The 19,055-nt window shown below is 40.1% G+C and overlaps 2 protein-coding genes across 4 annotated transcripts in view; one reads left to right on the top strand and one right to left on the bottom strand.

Annotated features, from left to right (window-relative positions):
* Nucleotides 1–6,848, bottom strand: part of TRAPPC11 (trafficking protein particle complex subunit 11) — a 39,040-nt gene extending 32,192 nt beyond the window's left edge. For all 3 annotated transcript variants that reach the window (XR_007773353.1, XM_050945315.1, XM_050945316.1), the window contains exons 1-6: nt 6,703–6,848; nt 5,382–5,605; nt 4,305–4,474; nt 3,786–3,856; nt 1,996–2,110; nt 531–630 (exon numbers count right to left, since the gene is read on the bottom strand). Coding sequence is in view for 2 of the 3 variants with exons in the window: in XM_050945315.1 (XP_050801272.1) it covers nt 531–630; nt 1,996–2,110; nt 3,786–3,856; nt 4,305–4,474; nt 5,382–5,585 (660 nt within the window). In the remaining variant the exon portion in view is untranslated. The remainder of the gene's footprint in view (nt 1–530; nt 631–1,995; nt 2,111–3,785; nt 3,857–4,304; nt 4,475–5,381; nt 5,606–6,702) is intronic.
* A 255-nt stretch (nt 6,849–7,103) lies between these two features.
* RWDD4 (RWD domain containing 4) lies at nt 7,104–18,491 on the top strand. The gene is made up of 8 exons (XM_050945420.1): nt 7,104–7,250; nt 8,344–8,424; nt 10,482–10,591; nt 10,692–10,836; nt 14,934–15,051; nt 15,514–15,563; nt 15,716–15,718; nt 16,901–18,491. The coding sequence occupies exons 1-8, from the start codon at nt 7,227–7,229 to the stop codon at nt 16,931–16,933; spliced, it is 564 nt and encodes a 187-aa protein (XP_050801377.1). The 5' UTR covers nt 7,104–7,226; the 3' UTR covers nt 16,934–18,491.
* Nucleotides 18,492–19,055: the final 564 nt, after the last annotated feature.

Below are 19,055 nucleotides of genomic sequence, written 5' to 3'. Positions count from 1 at the left end.
AATTTCTCCTCTTTTGCAAAGTTTTAAAAATCTGCTTGACACTTCCTGTTTCGGAGACGATATCCCAAAATACATTGATCCATGACATCCCAAATATCAGAGATTGCAGCAAGACACCTGTATTTGGTGTGTTGTTTTCTGGAATACTTCAGGCTGACTTGAGCTACCAAAAGAATTTCAACACAGAAATTTTATTTTCAAAAAGTGAGTTGAAAACCTGTTTCTATGCTGAAATACACTACTACCACAAGTCTGACAAGTGGGAGTTTTCAGTATGTAACTCTGGATTCAATTCCACTGTCATTTTTTATTTGAAGTTCGCCTTTAAAAGGTGAATTTCACTTTAGCTGATGTAAGGTAAGAAAAAGGACCATATCTAGGATAAAAGTGAAAAAGAAAAAAAAAAAGTGTGAAAATTTTGTTTTGTTTTAACATTCTTATTTTTTAAAAATCCTATATATGATACACAGACTATATTATAAGTCATCTACATTTTTGGAATTATCTTATTTAAAAAGGAGTAGCATTACCTGATGCGTTGTTTTATTCAAGAATTCTTTATGAGATTTTACCCTTCTTATTTCGGTATAGTAGTAGGTCTGTGCATGCTCATAAAAAGCATTCTCTAATCTGTAAGAGAGAATTGCACATCACTTTTAAAGCAAATAAAGACGTTATTTCAGTATATACAGGATCTAAAGTACTAAATTAGGCTATTTTTAACACTATTCCTTCTACAATCACTGTAAGCAACCAAAAAAAAAAAAACCCCAAAACACAAAAACTTAGGTTACTGGTATCCATACAGGTACCAATTTAGGAAAGCACTAAATTAAAAATTCTTGGGATATTTATTTTAACCTACATTATCTGCCTAGAGTATTTTTGAGATGAGGTGGGTGAGGTAATATCTTTTATTGGACCAACTTCTGTTGGTGAGAGAGACTTGCTTTTGAGCTACACAGAGCTCTTCAGGTTGGGAAAGGTACTCAGGCTTGGTTTACATGAAAGAGTTAGGTCGACATAAGGCAGTTTGTATCAACCTAATTATGTCAGTGTCTACACTAGAATGTTGTTGCTGATGAAGTGGCCTGTTACACCGACATAACTCTACCTCCATGAAAGACTTAAGTTGGTGTAGTTAGGGAGTCACAGTGTCTGTTTAGACACTGTTACTGATATCAGCAGTTGGCTAACATTCTTGTCAGTTTCATGGCTGCTTCTGGCTCAGAGCAGCAGTTGAAACCATGAAACTGACAAGAATGTCAATTTCACTGCTGATACTCTGCCTGCCCTGAAACTGAGCCGAGGCTGGGCTCACAACTCCGGTTGTCATTCTGGGTGCGTTGGGGGCTCCTGCCACACAGCTGCCAGTGCCCCACTTCAGTCAATGCAAGTGCAAGTGCTCCTGGCCAACAACAGCCAATTGACTTACTGCAGTGGTTGTAGGTTGACCTAAATTAGTTAGCCAGCATTTTTCACTTACCAGCAGCCCCCGGTCCCTCAACATGTCAGATAAAACAGCTTATACTGTAGTTGGCATATACAGAAAAAGAATGAAAACACCTAATGAAGGCAGACAAGGAAAAAGCAAACACTTGCCTAGCAGTAGCTTCAATCTCCCATAACTAACAGGGCTAGATGTACTATACAAGTGCGTAAAAAGACCCAGAGTGAACCAAAGGCAGTCTTTGGGTTTCCTGACACTGTCTCCCAGAAATCCATTTAGTAGCAGGTTTTATGTCCTACTTAGAGGGAAGGTGCCAATCATAACATGACCTTATGGAAAAAGGACAAAGGTTAAAAGAAACTTATTGGATTCATCAGGACTCAGCATGATGTGGAGTGTTTCAAGAAAGGAATAAAATATGAGTAATGTAAGTTTACAATTGCTCTACAGCTGATGTACAGGCGAGTTGTAATCTGCATATCATATGTCCCTTAATAGACTGGAAAAAATGCATTGCAGGAAGAGACTTTTATCGATTCACTTACCTTATAATGTAACCAACCAGATGATCAGTGTGTGGCAGCACAAACAAGGATTTTCCAGAGAGGTCACAAGCATTACATAAAGCTGCTGCTCTTTCTGAAGCAATAACATCTTCCCCTAATAAAATCAGAAGAGCATGCAAACAAGCATCAATTGGCAAAGCAGTGTCAAATTGCACTCTTCTCAAAGCTTGACTATCACAAGCTATGGAATAGCTGATATACACTTCTACCCCGATATAACGCAGTCGTGGGGAGCTAAAAATCCCTACTGTGTATAGGTGAAACGCTGTTATATCGGGGTAGCAGTGGCAGGGCTGCAGCAGTGATTTAGAGAGCCCGGAACTCCGGCCGCTGCGGGGAGCCCAGGCCCTTTACATCACCGGTAAGCCCCACTGCTGCAGCCCTGGGGTAGTGGCGGCAGGGCTCCAGCAGTGATTTAAAGGGCCCTGGGCTCCCCACAGCAGCCAGAGCCCTGGACCCTTTAAAGCACCGCTGGAGCCCCGCTGCTACCGTGCTATATGCGAACCTGTGTTATATCGGGTTGCATTATAGTGGAGTATACATGTACCTAAAAAGATAAGACTCTCTCTCAGGTCATCTGAAACACCAAGGCTCTGATCAGCAGAATATCTTGTGGCTGAGTAACCCCCAGAAGACCTGAGGAACAAGCAGGGTACTCACAAAGCACTTTACAGATTAATTAATGGTACTAGTCATGTTATTTAAAAAAATCCAAAAACCACCACTGAGACAAAAAACTCACTTCTGTAGCTCAGCACCAGTGACTTTTAGAGATGTAACAAGTAAAAACAAACAAGCTCCTCCTTCCATGATTTCATGCAGTTACAGCTTGGGATAGATTGATTTAGGATGCGACCCCTTCAAATTTCTTTCCTGAATGACTGACATTCAGTCAGACTGTGACAATTTTATCCCTTGCCAAAGTTTGGCAAGAGGGGTAAAAATGTACTGTGTACACTTCATAACAAACACCTCTCACCTCCATTCAAAATGGGGCTCTCATAACAGTTTGATTGGGCAGAAATAAGTACTGAGAATGGTGACATCCTTGGGCTTAATGAAGAGCCTTAAGCATTGTGCCTGTTCCAATCTGACATTTTAATAAGGAAATATTCATAATGACAACTGAATATTCTTACATTAAAATGCTTCAGTGCAGCTTTTAAATCAGCTGCAATTAGTTTATTTTTTACTGATCTGAGGTAAGCATTAAGCGACAACCGCTTTGTAGGATAGGTTACAGCAAGGGTTCTCAGACTTTTGTACTGGTGACCCCTTTCACACAGAAAGCCTCTGAGTGTGACCCCCCCACACATTATAAACACGTTTTTATATATTTAACACCATTATAAATACTGGAGGCAAAGCAGGGTTTGGGGTGGAGGCTGACAGCTTGTGACCCCCTATGTAGTAACCTCGTGACCCCGAGGGGTCCCAACACCCAGTTTGAGAACCCCTGGGTTACAGTCATATTTGCACTAGGCTTGGTACACAGTATCAGAAGCTGGACATAAAAAAAAAAGTCATAGTACTGAGGAACTGAAATTGGTTAAAAAAGGTAATGAAAAAGCACCTGGACTTTAGGGCCAATTTTTCAGAGCAAATTTTCCATTGTGTATGTGCATGTAGTGGCAAGTGAATTTTTGTGCACACAAATCACTGTGCACGAGAACTGCATGCAAAGTGCACAAATGATGAACAGGGTAAAGTCCTTTGAAAATGTGGACCTCATATTTGCATGAACTGCAGTTTGATTAGTCTTTTAGTACCTGGAGGCAAGGGTGTTTTCTTTTGAATCAAAACCACAGCAACTTTTGTGTTTCTTCCCTGCAAACTTTGTCTGAAATAAAAGAGTTGCAATGACAAGCTCATATTTCATATTTATACAATGACTTTCAGTCTACTTTTAAAGTCATTAAAAAATTGCATATAAAAGGCACATGCACCATCCACGAGATACATATTCTCTTTTCTCAGCTAGATTGTAACGACGGCATTCTTAATCTCACTGATTTTAGAAAACAGGAAGTAAAGGTGGCTCCCAAGCAACTTTGCCAATTTACAGTCTAAAGTAAGACATTTTTAAATCCTCTTAAATATATATCAAATATTCTAAACAAAATTTCAATAATAATTAATCTATAGAGTCTCATCTGTCCAGCACAAAATTATATTATATATATTTAAAAAATAAGATGAAACTGCTTTATGGTACATGCAAATACTTTGCAACTTACACTTAATACAAATACAAGTTAATACTTATAACCCAACTCAAACAACTGTACCTGACAATTTCAACTCTAGTAGCACATTCTGATTGTTTTTCTTTCCACTGTGGCTCATCCCAGTCCAGTTCATAGAACACCACAACAAGAGCTGGCACCAGATTCAGATGTTTATTCATCCACCCAGTCTTCAATATCCCTTTTGGAATGTACCACTCATAGGACGTTCTCTGAAAATATTAATTTAACTCATTAAAATGAGTTACCAACCCAGTTTATTTTTGGTGTGGCATGTGCATGGGGAATTCCACGTGTTCATGATCAGTCCTGAGGACTTGATCTTTCCTCTATCAATCTTGCTCTCAAGTGTCCGCTTCCTAATGGAGAAGGTGTGGTAGGATTTTTTTAAAACCATCACACTCCATTGTTGGCTCAAGAGCCAGATGTAAGCCACTGAAACATTATAAAAAATAGATTTACATGGCGGGAGGGAGGGGAAGAGAAGGAGTGTTGGAAGGAGGAAAGATTCTGACACTAAAGAAACAAGTCAGCTTCAGGAAATATAAAATACTTTGAACTTACATAGTACCTGTCATGCAAAGATAACTTTATAAAGCATGTTGTGAAGTAAGTATTACCCCCATTTTACAGAGAGAGAAACTGACAAAGATGTAAGTTACTTGTCCTAAAATCACAATTGAAAGCAAAATTAGGGAATAGAATCCAGGTTTCTTTATTTCCAGCTCTCCTCTGTAATAAGTAACCACTGGTCTATGCTGCTTACCAAGTGTCACACTAGCTGATATTGTCTCAGTTTCACTGCAGAAATTCAAGTAGACCGCACATACTGTATTTTACTCTCACACAAACAGCTGCTTTAAAAATTTTCCAGAACATCTAAAAATTGAATATTTGAAATGAAAAGTATCCAAATTATTGATTTAAGAGTGATAGTGCTCCCTTAGCAAGCTATGTTTCCAGATTTCAATTAACTTTCTAATAGTTAATTCATTCTGACTGAAGATTTACACAGAATAATCACAAACAGCAAACACTTTACAGTAAGTAATTTTATAGTTTGCATAATACATTAAATGTATTTTAAGTCTTTATAAGAAAACACCATAGATGATATACCTTTGTTCTGCATTTGGGATACTCATGGTCACCAGGAAGAACTTTGAAAGAAATTGGTACTCGGTCAGCTCTCCTGTTTGCACAAAAGGCATCCCAAACTGCACGATGAACAGCATTATATACTACATCCAAGCCAGTGAGGGTTACAAAAGCCATAGGCCGACAACATAGTTCCACAGGGAAGTCCCATTGTGTTGGGCTCATCTTGAAGTTTTACAGAATGCCTGAAAAACAAAAATACCCCATATCTCAAATCCCTTTTCAAATATGCAATCTCTGAGTAGATACAAAAGATATTTCATTAAGAAAAATGCATTAAACTAGTCTTTTCACTTAAGATGCAAGTTAAATCCAGTCTGCTCACTCAACTTAAAATGAAAGGAATACAAACAATTTTAAGATGCAGGGATTTTAAAAAAAAAACACTCTGATAAGAATCAGTCAATAATGTTTTCTGGAGGGTGGGGAAGAACCACTCAGTGGATCTCAGGCAAGTTTAAACTTTTCTGTTTTTATTCATATTGCTCAGACACTGGCACTATTAGCAAAGTTGTGAGCCAAAGGGCCACTAACTATAGGCAAACAGATAAGCTCATTAAGTATCCTCCTACCCCAGAAGTGGAAGGGACTGCAACTGGAAGTTGAAGAGGCAGGTTAGGGGCTGGCTTGAGAACTCTGATGGTCCCAATCCTGCAGCTGGATCTGCATAAACAATCCTATGAACTTGCAGAGCCCAGGTTCTACTCAGGCAGAGTCAATTGCAGGCTAGAGCTTATATCTGTTACCACTATAAGAAGCAGTCTGGTTAAATAAGGTTTGCATCGGCCAGCTACTGTATACAGCAACAAGCATGTTCTTCCTCACCATGGCATTGTCATTTTTAGCACCAACCTCATGTTTGATGCAGCATACTATACAAAGATGGTCCTGCTCTGAAAAGAATGACACCTATAGACATGGTGCACAGGGAAAACAGAGGTGGAACAACAGTGCGGATTGTTGTTTAATTTATAAAATTATTATTAAGGAATCGTTTCTGTTTTCACTAAAGGAAAAGCGTATGTTTTTGTCAGTGGAGCCTGACCACAGGCATAGCCCAACCCAACAGTACCGGACATACGCGGGGAGGGGCGGGGGGGACAAAGGGTTTCTTTAACACTAGCATTATGCGCCAAAAGCGAGTGATGAGCAGGATGACCCGGAGCAGCTCCCGGCGGGGGAGTCACCCAGTGCTAACCCCGCAGGCTCAGCCCCTACAGCTAGTCCCCCGCCCCCACCCACTGCCCGCCCCAGCCACAGCCCCGCACCGCCTCTGACTCACCGCCAGCGCCTGACCCACGGCCACCCGCTTTCCCCGCCGGCCGGGGCAGCAGCTCCGTCCTACCACCTCCAGGAAGGGAGCTCCCCGCGGGCCCCTACCCAACAGCGCCGCCCGCAAGCCGCCACCGGGCAGCAACAGAGCTGGAGACTCACCTCAGGAAGCGAGCGTAAGAGGATAAGAGTGACAGTGCATTCCACTAATCAGCGTTGCCTCCTCAACGACAAAGCCAACCATTGGGTCTCGAGAACCGCGTAGGAACCAATGAGAGAAAGAGAAAAGAGGCTAGGCCACAAGATTTAGCCAATTGTCGTGCGGGATTGGTGACACTGAGGCAGACGAGCCCAATCATAGCGCAGAGCTCGAAATAGGCGTCAACACAGCAGCCCTGGCGTGGCTAGGGGAACCAGAGAGGGTTGAGGTGACGGGCGGCTGCGCATGCGCACTGTGTTCGCGTGTGGTTTGGGTACCGATTGCTGCGCTGTGTGCGAGTCCCTGGGCTGAGGCGGGGGCTCCCGGCCGGGGCCATGGCGGCGAATGAGGACCAGGAGGTGAGACACCGACCCCGCCTCCCCGCGGCGGTAGCTGCCGCTCTGCCGCACCTCGCTCGGCGGGTTGCTGTGCTGCTGCCTGGCCCGGGGGCGGAGGCTGCCTCGCTGCGTGATCCCGGGCGCCGAGGTCTCCGGCCCGCCCTGCTCGGCCAGTCGCGGCGCCCACCGCTCCCCGGGATCACGGATTATTTTTTTAAAATCCAACTGAACGTAACTCGGAAAGGTGATGCAGAAATACACCAGTAACGTTAGCAGCAAGCCCGCCTGCCTGAGCCCAAAGTGCTAGCTAACAAGCTCCACAGAGTCACCAGCGGTGTCCTGCACTAGTAACCTGCCCTGGAGGGTCCGGGCTGCGGGCAGGCACTGTGTCCTTACCCTTATACGGAGAGACCCTCCCAGAGATGGCAATCAGCTGCAGGGGCTTTTCACTTTAAATTGAACGCTACATCAATCACATTGTTTCTTGGGGAGCATAGTCCTATACACTTATCTTTGTACTTGGTACATTCTTTAAGATATAAATATAAATAAAATACATTGATCATATACAGTGTACACCTCATATGTGATTGTATTAATTCAACCAACGGCATGTTAGATTTTATTAACTGTAAATACCATGTAGAAAGTCATTGTATGATAGGTACTTGGCGATTAATAGATTCTCTGGTCCCTACTCACTTACAAAATCCCTTTCTTGTAGTTTTGTAGAAAGTAACATGGGGAGGATGGAAATGTTCTTGAAACAGATGTTTGGTATTTTTTGAGGAAGTTAAAAATAAAGTTTTGGTTTTTTTAAAAAAGTCTTCTAGAGTTGAGTAAAATGTGCCAAGATGGGGAATGGGTTTGTAGAAAGTAAATTTGAATTCAGACTAGCATGCCAGGCTTGCTGAAGTCACTTCTCCAATCCTATTTTTGGTTACTGGAATGTATTAGACAAGATATCTAGACCAATTATTGCCTAAATTTTAATTTATTTTTTAACGAAAAACAGAATGTGGATTTCTGTATGTTATGCTGACACTCATCTGTTTATACAAAGTTCAGTATCCAATTTAAATTGCTAACCTTATTCTCCATCTGTTCTTTTCAGATGGAGCTAGAAGCTTTACGTTCTATTTATGAAGGAGATGAATGTTTCAAAGAACTTAGTCCTGTTTCCTTTCAGTATAGGGTAAGACCACATGAAGCTTTAATTAGATGTAATATATTCATTTAAAGTTATTCTGTACCTTTTCCATTACAAAGCATTTTCTTGAAACAGATGGATATTCACCTATTTAGCAATAAAGGCTCTAAGTGCCCTTTTACATAATTTCAGAAAACTTGTCATGACAAACTTAAATGTAATGAAAGTTACCCTTTTAAACAGAAGAAAACATTACAATAGCAATCATCGCAGTAGTCATAGAGGAACAAGTAAAGTATAACTTGTCATGAAAAAATGTGAGCAACTGTAATTGAATTTGTAGGGAACTAAGTAAATAAGAGGGACTAAGTAAATAACTTATGCTCCAGTCCTGCAAACACAGATTTCCTTCATTTTACTAACATGAACAGTCCTGCTGACTTTTCTCACAAGAGTAATGTTAAGTATGTCTGCAAGTTTGCAGGTTTGGGACTTCACAGACACACAAGGTACATTGAAAATAGATCATATTTTAAAAAAAAAATCTGAGTAGCATCGTGTAACTTTCAAAACGAAAGTGTCAAGTGAATGCAATAATGTTGCTGAATCTTTACTGAAAGGCAGAGAAAACCAATCCATTGTAAAAGGAAGAATAATATGACAGCATCAGATCTGGCAATGTGTACTCTTCATTAGGTAGAAAGTCAGTGGAATAGAGTTGAAAGGATTAGTCTGCCATTCTTCTGAATGTAGTTAGTGTACTGCACTGCACTGCACATTGATTAGTTAATTATAAAATAAGACCAAAAGAAGACACAACAAAGATTTCTCAAATAGTGGCAACATGCAACACACATTATTCCTGAAAAGCTTACTATGAAGAAATTGGAAACTTTGAGTCAATGTAAATATAAACTGTATTTAATATTGAGTATATTAGGTTCCTACTACTCGCAATCTGCTTTACATAATCTTTGCTCTCCCTTCTCTTGCTCATTGCACATAAATCCAACAAAGCCAGAGTTAGCCTTGTAGCATGCCCTGCAAAGAATAGGCCTTGTCTACAAGGAAAATTTTCACACTTGATGCTTTGAAAATCAATTTAGTTAGGCCAGTGAAAACTCCTGTGGGGGCATGTATAGGAATACACCACAGAAACTAAAATGGCCTTGTCTACAAGGAAAATTTTCACACTTGATGCTTTGAAAATCAATTTAGTTAGGCCAGTGAAAACTCCTGTGGGGGCATGTATAGGAATACACCACAGAAACTAAAATAAGTGGCAACAGAAGGATTTATGCAAGTTTAATTAAATCTGTTTATGACAACACCTTTAGATGCAAGCTTTTCATGTGGACAAGGCTCTCCCTGGATATGATGGGCTTAGGTGAACAATTTAAGTCTTAAAAATCGTACCCATTACTTATGACATCAAAGGTCACTAAAACATGTTTTTTTTCCAGCATTATGCTGCTTGGTTTGTATTTAGATTAGACAATGAAGAGAAAGCAAGTTTCATGTATAATGTTAGAATGTTTGGCTTGCAAACACTGTGACAGAAAATGTTTAAATTTTCACAAGACTTTTCATGGAAGTTTTAAACATATCTATGGAGTCTTGTAAAAAAGTTTGAGTATAGGTTATACTGCTGCATATCTAAATTTAAAATGACTGTATCAGTAATGACAGGTTTTAGAGTAGCAGCCATGTTAGTCTGTATCCGCAAAAAGAACAGGAGTAGTTGTGGCACCTTAGAGACTAACAAATCTATTTGAGCATAAGCTTTTGTGGGCTACAGCCCACTTCATCGGATGCATAGAATGGAACATATAGTGAGGAGACTACACACCCACCCACCCACTCACGCTGAAAAGGTGGGAGTTCCCCTACCAACTCTAAGAGGCTAATTAAGATGAGCTACTGTCATCAGAGATGCTTTTTGACCTACACAGAAGCTGAGGAAGAGCTTCTGTGTAAGTTGAAAGCTTGTCTCTCTCATCAACAGAAGTTGATGCAATAAAAGATATTACCTCACCCCCTTGTCTCTAAGATTTGATAACAGACTGAGGCTTTCCATTTTAAAGTGTTTGATCTCCTTTCAGATAGGTGAAAATGGCGATCCGAAAGCCTTCCTAATAGAAATTTCATGGCCAGAAACATACCCACAGACAGCTCCAAACATATCCATGAATGCTTTCTTCAACAACACCATGTAAGTATTTCAGTTACTTCCTCTTTTGTTTTACATGTGGTCTCTTACAATATTCTTGAATTCATTTGTGCTTGTAATTGGATTTTATGGTCTCTTCTAGATCGTTAGCTATAAAACAAAGTATATTGGATAAATTAATGGAAGAAGTTGAAGTTAATCTTGGAACTGCCATGACATACACACTTTTTGAATATGCCAAAGATAATAAAGAATTGTTCATGGAAAATCAACCTGTTCATATTGTGGTAAGTGTGTAACTTGCATTTCGATCTATTTTAGTTTTATAAATGAACTTTTTTTTAATACAACAAAAGGAATAAAATGTTTAGTTACTCTACATTTAAACATCTCACATTGCTACAGAAAACTTCTGTAGCATGTCTGTGAGGTGCAAGCCAGTATGCTATGTCACTAAGATAGTGGCTAGAAAAAAGTAGATGAAAGGAAGTGTAGCACTGCTCTGTGGTTGTAACCTGGATGTTTATTTGGTATTCACCTACCTTACCAAAAAGTTTCTGGAAGAGAAATGAGAGAGAAGCAGTGATTAGAAACACTCCCTAATCTAATATAGCCAACTAATATCCAATGGTGACTACAAAACTAGTGCAAGACAGTTAGTGAGAGCCAGTGTGGGTTTTGACTTGCAGTGTGAAGAAAGACTCTAGAATGGATGAGCTATGCCGGTGGTCTGAACAATTAAATATTTGACAGGAAGAGTGAGGGAAGGAATAGCAGAAGCAACCAATCAATTACAATCAATGTAAAAATTATTTAGCGATGGAAATAAAAATATTTTGTTAGATGACACTTCTTGATTCTACTTTAAATGGCTCAGTAGTCTAGAACGTGAAGCACATGCCAAGCACATTAACTCTGCTCCAAGTGATTCCGTCAAGCTGGCTTGAGTGGAGACCTTCACTTCTGACCCTTCTGTTAAAGCAGTATTTCACCTGGAGCGGGAAACTTGACAAAAGCCTGTTTCTTTGTGCACCAATTTTCATCTGCTTCATCTATAATTTTGTTCAGAACTAGGTTAGAACACCTGTGACAGGATAATTCTGACTCCTGAGAACTTCTGTGAGAATTCCTGAGCTTCCACTTGAGCCAGGAAAATTTGAAGCTTTGTCTTTCATATTCTCCAGCTCCTATTCAAATCTTCCATGCTCGCAATTATTCTCTTTTGTGTTAGAGAAGCCTCTAGGCTCGGGCCCCTGTTGATGTAGTTTTTCCCTCTAGAGGGCCTGGGAAAGCAAGCAGCCAAATGTAGATAGGAAAGAGACTGGGACGAGTTGCTAATGGTATTGGTTATAAGATATTGAGTCTTAGCTGCTAGATGAATAGATTTAACTCCGCATACTTTAGTAGTGGCCAGAAGATAGCGAATTGGTGGTCTCGTGCTGGTTCCTATAGGACAAGTGTCAGTATTGGAAATACATCTACCACCTTCTGGAAGTAATTCAGATCTTTTATCCACCTTACTAAAGAGGCCAAGGATCAAATGGGTATGAGAACTAAATGGTGCTTTTGACCTTAGAGGTGTACTGTACCTGAGGGGTTTCTTTGTGTGTTAATAAGAGTTCACACTCCATGACTGTCAGTCTGTTTCCTTCTTAATGAGCAATAAATGTATTCTTTAGAAAACGAATAAAGGGCCTTTGTTTTCAGGCCTCTCAAGAGCCTTGAATTTAACAGTTCACACTCTATAAAGTCTATACTACAGACTAAGGGCAGGTCTACACTATGGGGGTGGGGACTGAGCTAAGTTAAGCAACTTCAGCTACGTGAATAACGTTGAAGTTGACATATTTAGATGTACTTACCGCGGTGTCTTCGCGTCAATTCCCCTTCTCCTGAAGGTGGAGTACCGGAGTCGATGCTAGAGCGATCAGTGGTTGATTTATCACATCTATACTAGACATGATAAATCGACCCCTGCTGGATTGATCACTTCCCATTGATCCAACCGATAGCCTAAGGGCTCGTCTACACTATGTCTACACTGCCCACCTTACAAAGGTGTGGCTGTGCAGCTGCAGCCACAGCATTGTAAGGTGCGTTATATAGTCACCAACAAAATTAAAACCACCCCCACAAGGGGTGGTAGCTTCATTGCCGGGAGTGCAGCTCCCACCAATGAAGTGCTGTCCACACTGGTGCTTTTTGTTGTTACAACTTTTGTCATTCAGTGGGGTGCCAGTGTAGACAAAGTCTTATGTTGGTATTACTAAAAGTCACTCAAGGGCATGAAAAATCCACACTCTGAGTGACAGTTATACTGACCTAATCTCCGAGGTATACAGTGCTGTGTCAGAGAAAGAGCTTCTCCCATCAACACAGCTGTCACCTCTAGGGAAGGTGGATTGACTATGCAGCTGGAAGAGCTCTCTCCTGTCACCATAGAGCATCTTCATTAAAGTGCTGCATCAGTGTAACTGTGCCAATGCAGTTTTTAAGTGTAGACCTGCCCTTGGTTTGAAAATAAACTGACAAAGTTAGTTGAAAAAGTTAGTTTTTGCGGAGTTGGTTCATGTTTGACTTTGAAACTGGAATTTTAACTCTGCTTAAAGTGACAGTGTTTTGCTCAAACACACATTACTGAAACCTTCCTTGGAAATGACTGAAAGACAGTATGATTGTACAATGCTAGAATCACACAGGTCCCTTCTGTGGACTATCTCAGCCTTTCCATTTTGGCTCTACTGTACAAGCAGCATTATAAATAGCCCTTGAGGCATTGTATATTTGCGCTGTGAATAAAGAATTGTATGAGCATGTAGGGAGTCCGATCCACACTTCCAGCTCATTTCACTGATATTTTAAACAGGTTAGTTATATTGGCAACACTGACAGGGAACCACTTCTATCCCCACTAAGCAATAGTCAGGACATATGCAATCGCAAGGGGTATGGAAGTAATTATTCAAGCTACTACTGTAAGGACTGGGACATTGCACTCTAGCATATTTTTATAAAATCATATAATGAGTGAATATAATATAACTGGAATATGGTTCATGCAAAAGGTCTCTTGTAAGGTATCATTACAAAGCTTATAATCTACTAAGTTTGTTCATCCTATTTCTATAAATGTATCACTTTTGTATCTAAAAGTAGAAATATGAAATATAACTCTGAGGGCCTATTGTAATTATGCAAAAGGTGGGCAATTAATGGTGGTTTGGAATCTTGATGGCTCCCATCAACCAAAACAATTGATTGTGGATGGCTCTGTTTGCAGGCAAGCCTTCCTGTGAGTCAGACTGGGAGGAATGAAGGCTTGGAGTCTTACAGTGACATGTGATCATGTCACCTGAACTGGAATCCATCTTTAACCTAGTGCTTTTCCAGTGAGGAGGGGTGGGAACCCAGAGGGACAAAGGATTCCTACCTTATGCAAAAGATATATAAGTGAGTGGAACAGAACAAAGGGGCAGCCATCATGAGGAATCCCCTAGCTACCACCTGAGCTGGAACAAGAGCTGTACCGGGGGGGAAAGATTGGGCCCAGACTAGGAACGTGTCCAGTCAGAGAAAAGAAACTTATTGAAACATCTCTAAGGGTGAGATTTTTTACCTGTATTCAGTTGTATTACTGTATTAGGTTTAGATTTGTGTATTTTATTTTATTATACTTGGTAATTCACTTTGTCCTGTCCATTTCTACTTGGAACCACTTAAATCCTACTTTCTGTATTTAATAAAATCACTTTTTACTTATTAATTAACCCAGCATATGTATTAATACCTGGGGGGGCAAACAGCTGTGCATTTCTCTATCAGTGTTATAGAGGGCAAACAATTTATGAGTTTGCCTTGTATAAGCTTTATACAGGGTAAAATGAATTTATTTGGGGTTTAGATCCCACTGGGAGTTTGGGCATCTGAGTGTTAAAGACAAGAACACTTCTCTCAGCTGCTTTCAGTTAAGCCTGCAGCTGTTTGGGGCAAGTAATTCAGACCCTGGGTCTGTGTTGGAGCAGACGGGCGTGTCTGGCTCAGCAAGACAGGGTGCTGGGGTCCCAAGCTGGCAGGGAAAGCAGGGGCAGAGGTAGTCTTGGCACATCAGGTGGCAGCTTCCAAGGGGAGTTCTGTGATCTAACCTGTCACAAGCACATTAGAAATATTATTACTACTTTTAAACTAACTGCTGTCGTCATGGTGGTTGTGTGATAAAACACAGGCATCTTTCAGTACTAATGTAATTAAAATATTTGGGATGTCTCAGTAAGAAATCAGACATAATCAAATATTTGTAGTTTACCTATCAGGGTGATACCTAGATATCAATTGCCAGTTCAGTCATTGTTGGAGAGAGATTTAAATTATACTTTTTTTTCCTCAGACATCTGTAGGCAATAACATCTCAGTTGGAACTCATGAAATAGTCCCATCAAGTAAGAAAAGAGACAAAAAGGAGCAGTTGTCCAAAACCCAGAAACGAAAGCTAGCAGACAAAACAGGTTTGTGCAATATAGTCTACTCCTCCTTTTCCACACTTGAGGAAAATGGTGCAGTGTGTTCAGGATAGTTTCGTACCTTCAAAGACAGATTCAGATACACCTTGGGTCACGAGTGAGAATGAATTGGGTCTCATCCCAGTCTTCACTTGCTTTGCTTATAAAGCTGAACAATTTTTCACCAGTGACAACAGCCTGAAGCAGAAACTGACTGACATAGCAGTGATATGGCAGCTAGGTCTGCTTATTCACCTCAATTCCTGAACGGGGAAGTTTGCACAGCATTGCATGCTACACCTGCCTCAAGTTAGTACTGTGAGTTCCTTGCTTTCCATGCATTTGCTTGTTGGATACTGTGTTGGCCAGATCAGTAATATGAGAGTTCAGCTTTTAAAGATATGACATCTTGCTGGAGTCTAGCTGTTGTTGTCTGAGAGCTGAAAATAAACCCTGCTTCTTCTATAGATCACAAAGGGGAGCTTCCTCGAGGATGGAACTGGGTGGATGTAATTAAGGTAACATGACTATTACAACTGTGAAACTATTGCATAAGAACATTGTTTTTCTGCAGATATAATGATAAATGATATTTAATCTGTCTTTTTGCTTTTCTTCCTAACAACATTTGGATTTGACTGTGGTCTGATTAATGTCTGTATACATCCAGCATGTAAGTATTTTCAAGTTTTAGAAATCGTTTTGAAAAAAAATCTGACTGTAACTGTGGTTACCCATTTCTCTATAGAGCCTAAGGATAATCCCTTACAAGGCTTTAAAAATACACATTTCTTCTGAAACTTAAGATATATCCAATGTGAAAGCATTAACTGTCTTACATTCCTCCTTTAAACTCAGGTTTTATCTTTTGAGCATTTCAAATGAAGTTTTGAGGTGAGAACTTTCAGTATGTAATTTAGCTGTGAATTCCAGAATATGCTGTCTTCACATGGGCAACTAATAGGGATGCAGCCAGGATTTACAGGGCCCTGGATAAGTAGAAGCAAGGAGCCATTTAGTTGTGTTTCTCCTAAGCAGCAGCCCCACATTGTCTCCTGCATGCCTGCACCCTCTGCCTTAGTCTCCCCACAAAGTACTCTTCCCCGTCCCACTATTAATTATTGATCAGGATCCCACTGTGCTAGGGGATGTACCAACAAAACAAAAAAAGATAGTCCCTACTCCACAGAGCTTACAATCTTACTATAAGACAAGAGACAGATGGATACAGACAGAATGGGGAGTACAAGGAAACACAATATTGGTCTGTTAGTTCCTCCATTTGCCATTTCCACCCCATTACTTCTGCTGCTGGAATATAAATTAACATTGCTATTTTTAACAAGTTCTACTTTATAACAAAACATATTTGATTGAACATTGGTATAACCTGTTGTCAGCATACCTCTGAGCATAGTGTTGAAACTGCAGCAAATGGGCACTGTCAAAGTTTTTAAACTCTACATAATCCACTCATGACAATTGTTGCAGAAATGTGTGCGACACTTTTAAGAACTGCATCTGTTTGACTTTCCAAAATGTTTGTGGACTGGTATCAGCCTTTTCTTATTAAATGGAAACAATAACTTCAGCTAATGTTTTTAACAAAGTTTAAACTGGTTCTGAGATTTACTGTAGAATATGTTTTGGATGTAAAATAGTTCATTAAAATATGGGAAAGCAGAGTCTTAAGTTCAGAGGACAAGCTATAAGATTAGTTTTGAGAGTCATTTGAATTTGATGCGTTCAGTTGTTAGTACAAACTCAGCCTAATATGCCTGTATGTAGTGTAAAATAGAAATATAGTTCCTAATACATGCAATGTGTCTGAACATTTTTTCTTTGTCTTTTATAGTTAAGCAAAACGGGTTCTAAAGATGATGAATAATGGACTTTCATACAAGGAAACTTCACCTTTTAATACAGTGCAATTTGGGTCAACATCTTTCTCTTAATGGCTTTTTCCTCTTGTCAGAGTGGAACGTTTTGTAAAAGGACAATTTCCTAACTATTAAACCTGAGCACAGACATTTATCCAGAGATTATTCTGGTATTACATTTTTCTTCACAAACAAAAATTTGCCTTAAAGGGAAGATAAGTGTGACATTTTTATATTGAACTTTTAGAAAGCCTATTTGGTTTCTAACTGTCAAATGCTGAAAAGAATAGTGAAATATGCAGTGTTAATTTATATTGTTTTACTCTAGTAAGAATATAGTAAAATTCTGTTAGTGAATCCTCTGATATTGTGACCATTTCCTGAAGTTCTCATTCCAGTGGAATAAAAATATTAAGTGATTAATCACTTGACAGCATAGTTCATTTAAAATAAACTCCCTTTAAACAAAACCACCTTGATTTGTTCCTCTACAAATGCAGAAAGGGAACACAACACAATTATAATCAAATGATTTGTCTAGGTCTAGGCTATGTCTACATTGCACACCTTACAACAGTGCGGCTGCAGTGCTACAGCTGCTCTGTTGTAAGGTGTGCAGTGTAGCCGCTCTTTGTCACCAGGGGAGAGCTCTGTCTACACTACCGACCTTACAGCAGGATACCTGTACCACTGCTGCTACGCTGCTGTCAGGTCTCCAATGTAGCTGCTCTATGACGATGGGAGAGAGCTCTCCTGCTGGCATAATTAAACTACCCCCAATGAGCAGTGGTAGCAATGTTGGCGGGAAAGTCTCCCACAGACAGCGCTGTCCGCACTGGCGCTTTTTTTGGTGAAACTTATGCCAGTCTGGTTTCGTTTTTTTCCACACCTCTGACCAACAAAAGTTTTACCAGCAGAAGTGCTAGTGTAGACAAAGTCTGAAGCTTTTGGTCCCGTTTTAACTCGTGTTAAACAGCCTGCATATGGTGGTGATGCAGCTGAGTTTCTATAGGCTTGCAAGTAACACTATTGCCTGAAATCAGAGTAAGTTTCTTGCTCTGTGATTTTGACTCACTAGCTCAAAGTTTCAGCTAGATAAGGGTAGAGAAAATAGCAACATGTGACACTTGTAAATGCTAGTGCAAAAAGGACCACACACCCTAGTCTAGACAAATTCAGAGTGAAAGAACAAGTGGTTACAATACCAGTACGTGTTGTCAGTTCAACCCAGTGTGCGTCTGTTGTAGTCCTCCTCACGTATATTTTTAGAGGAGGTCAGGGCGTTTGTGTGGAGCTGTCCTACTGATAGTGAACTTCTGAATGTTATGATTTGGTGGCTTTTTCCATTGGATAATCAGTGGTTTACCATGAGGATTTTATTGTATGAATTACAGGACACTGGGGAAAAACACACCACTCTCCCCTGCTGGAAAACATTTTTTGTACAGGTTTGTTGTCTTGTATCAAAGAAAAAAATCCTCTTTGCTGTATAAACGGTAACTGAATACTAAATACCTTAATGTCATTTAAGGAGATTTTGAGCTTAATAAATGCTTATTTATCTGCCATGGTGTGAGGCTTCTTGCATAATGCCTATTGTGCATATATTTGTATATTTAGGTTTGCATCCAATACCTCCCATTATGAAGAAAGATTCTTAAAGTTGTCAAGAGAATCCTTTTTTCTTCAGTATGTGCATTCTATACTTTTCAGGATAATTGTTGCAGTTCCCTTATTTTGGCCTCAGTCTGTCACACTTTTGGGAGTGCAGCAATCAGATACACATTTGCTGAGCTGCATGTCATGCTCTAAGTGTGCATCCAGCAACCACGGTTCATTTAAAAAGTGCACTCTGTTGCATCTAATAATCACAACATTTAGTGTTAAGGATGCAGACTGAGTGCCTCTAGAAGACTTGGGCTGAGTCATGCCCCTGAGCAGCCAAGTACTAGAGAGGTCCCCCCGTAAAGACAGTAGCGTAAATTAACTTTACATTTTCAGCCAATGGGCTTTTTTGACTATTGGACAGTATAGGTTATTGATATATCACTAGAGGGCTTATAAACTGCAAACATGAATGCAGATGCAAATTCCAACAAACGAGAGAGAGGGGTCCAGGAGACCTATAAA

The sequence above is a fragment of the Gopherus flavomarginatus genome, chromosome 3 (genome assembly GCF_025201925.1).
Source record: "Gopherus flavomarginatus isolate rGopFla2 chromosome 3, rGopFla2.mat.asm, whole genome shotgun sequence".
Lineage (NCBI taxonomy): Eukaryota > Metazoa > Chordata > Testudines > Testudinidae > Gopherus > Gopherus flavomarginatus.
Note: the sequence above shows the minus strand (reverse complement) of the source record. Positions and strands in the feature narration are given on the sequence as shown.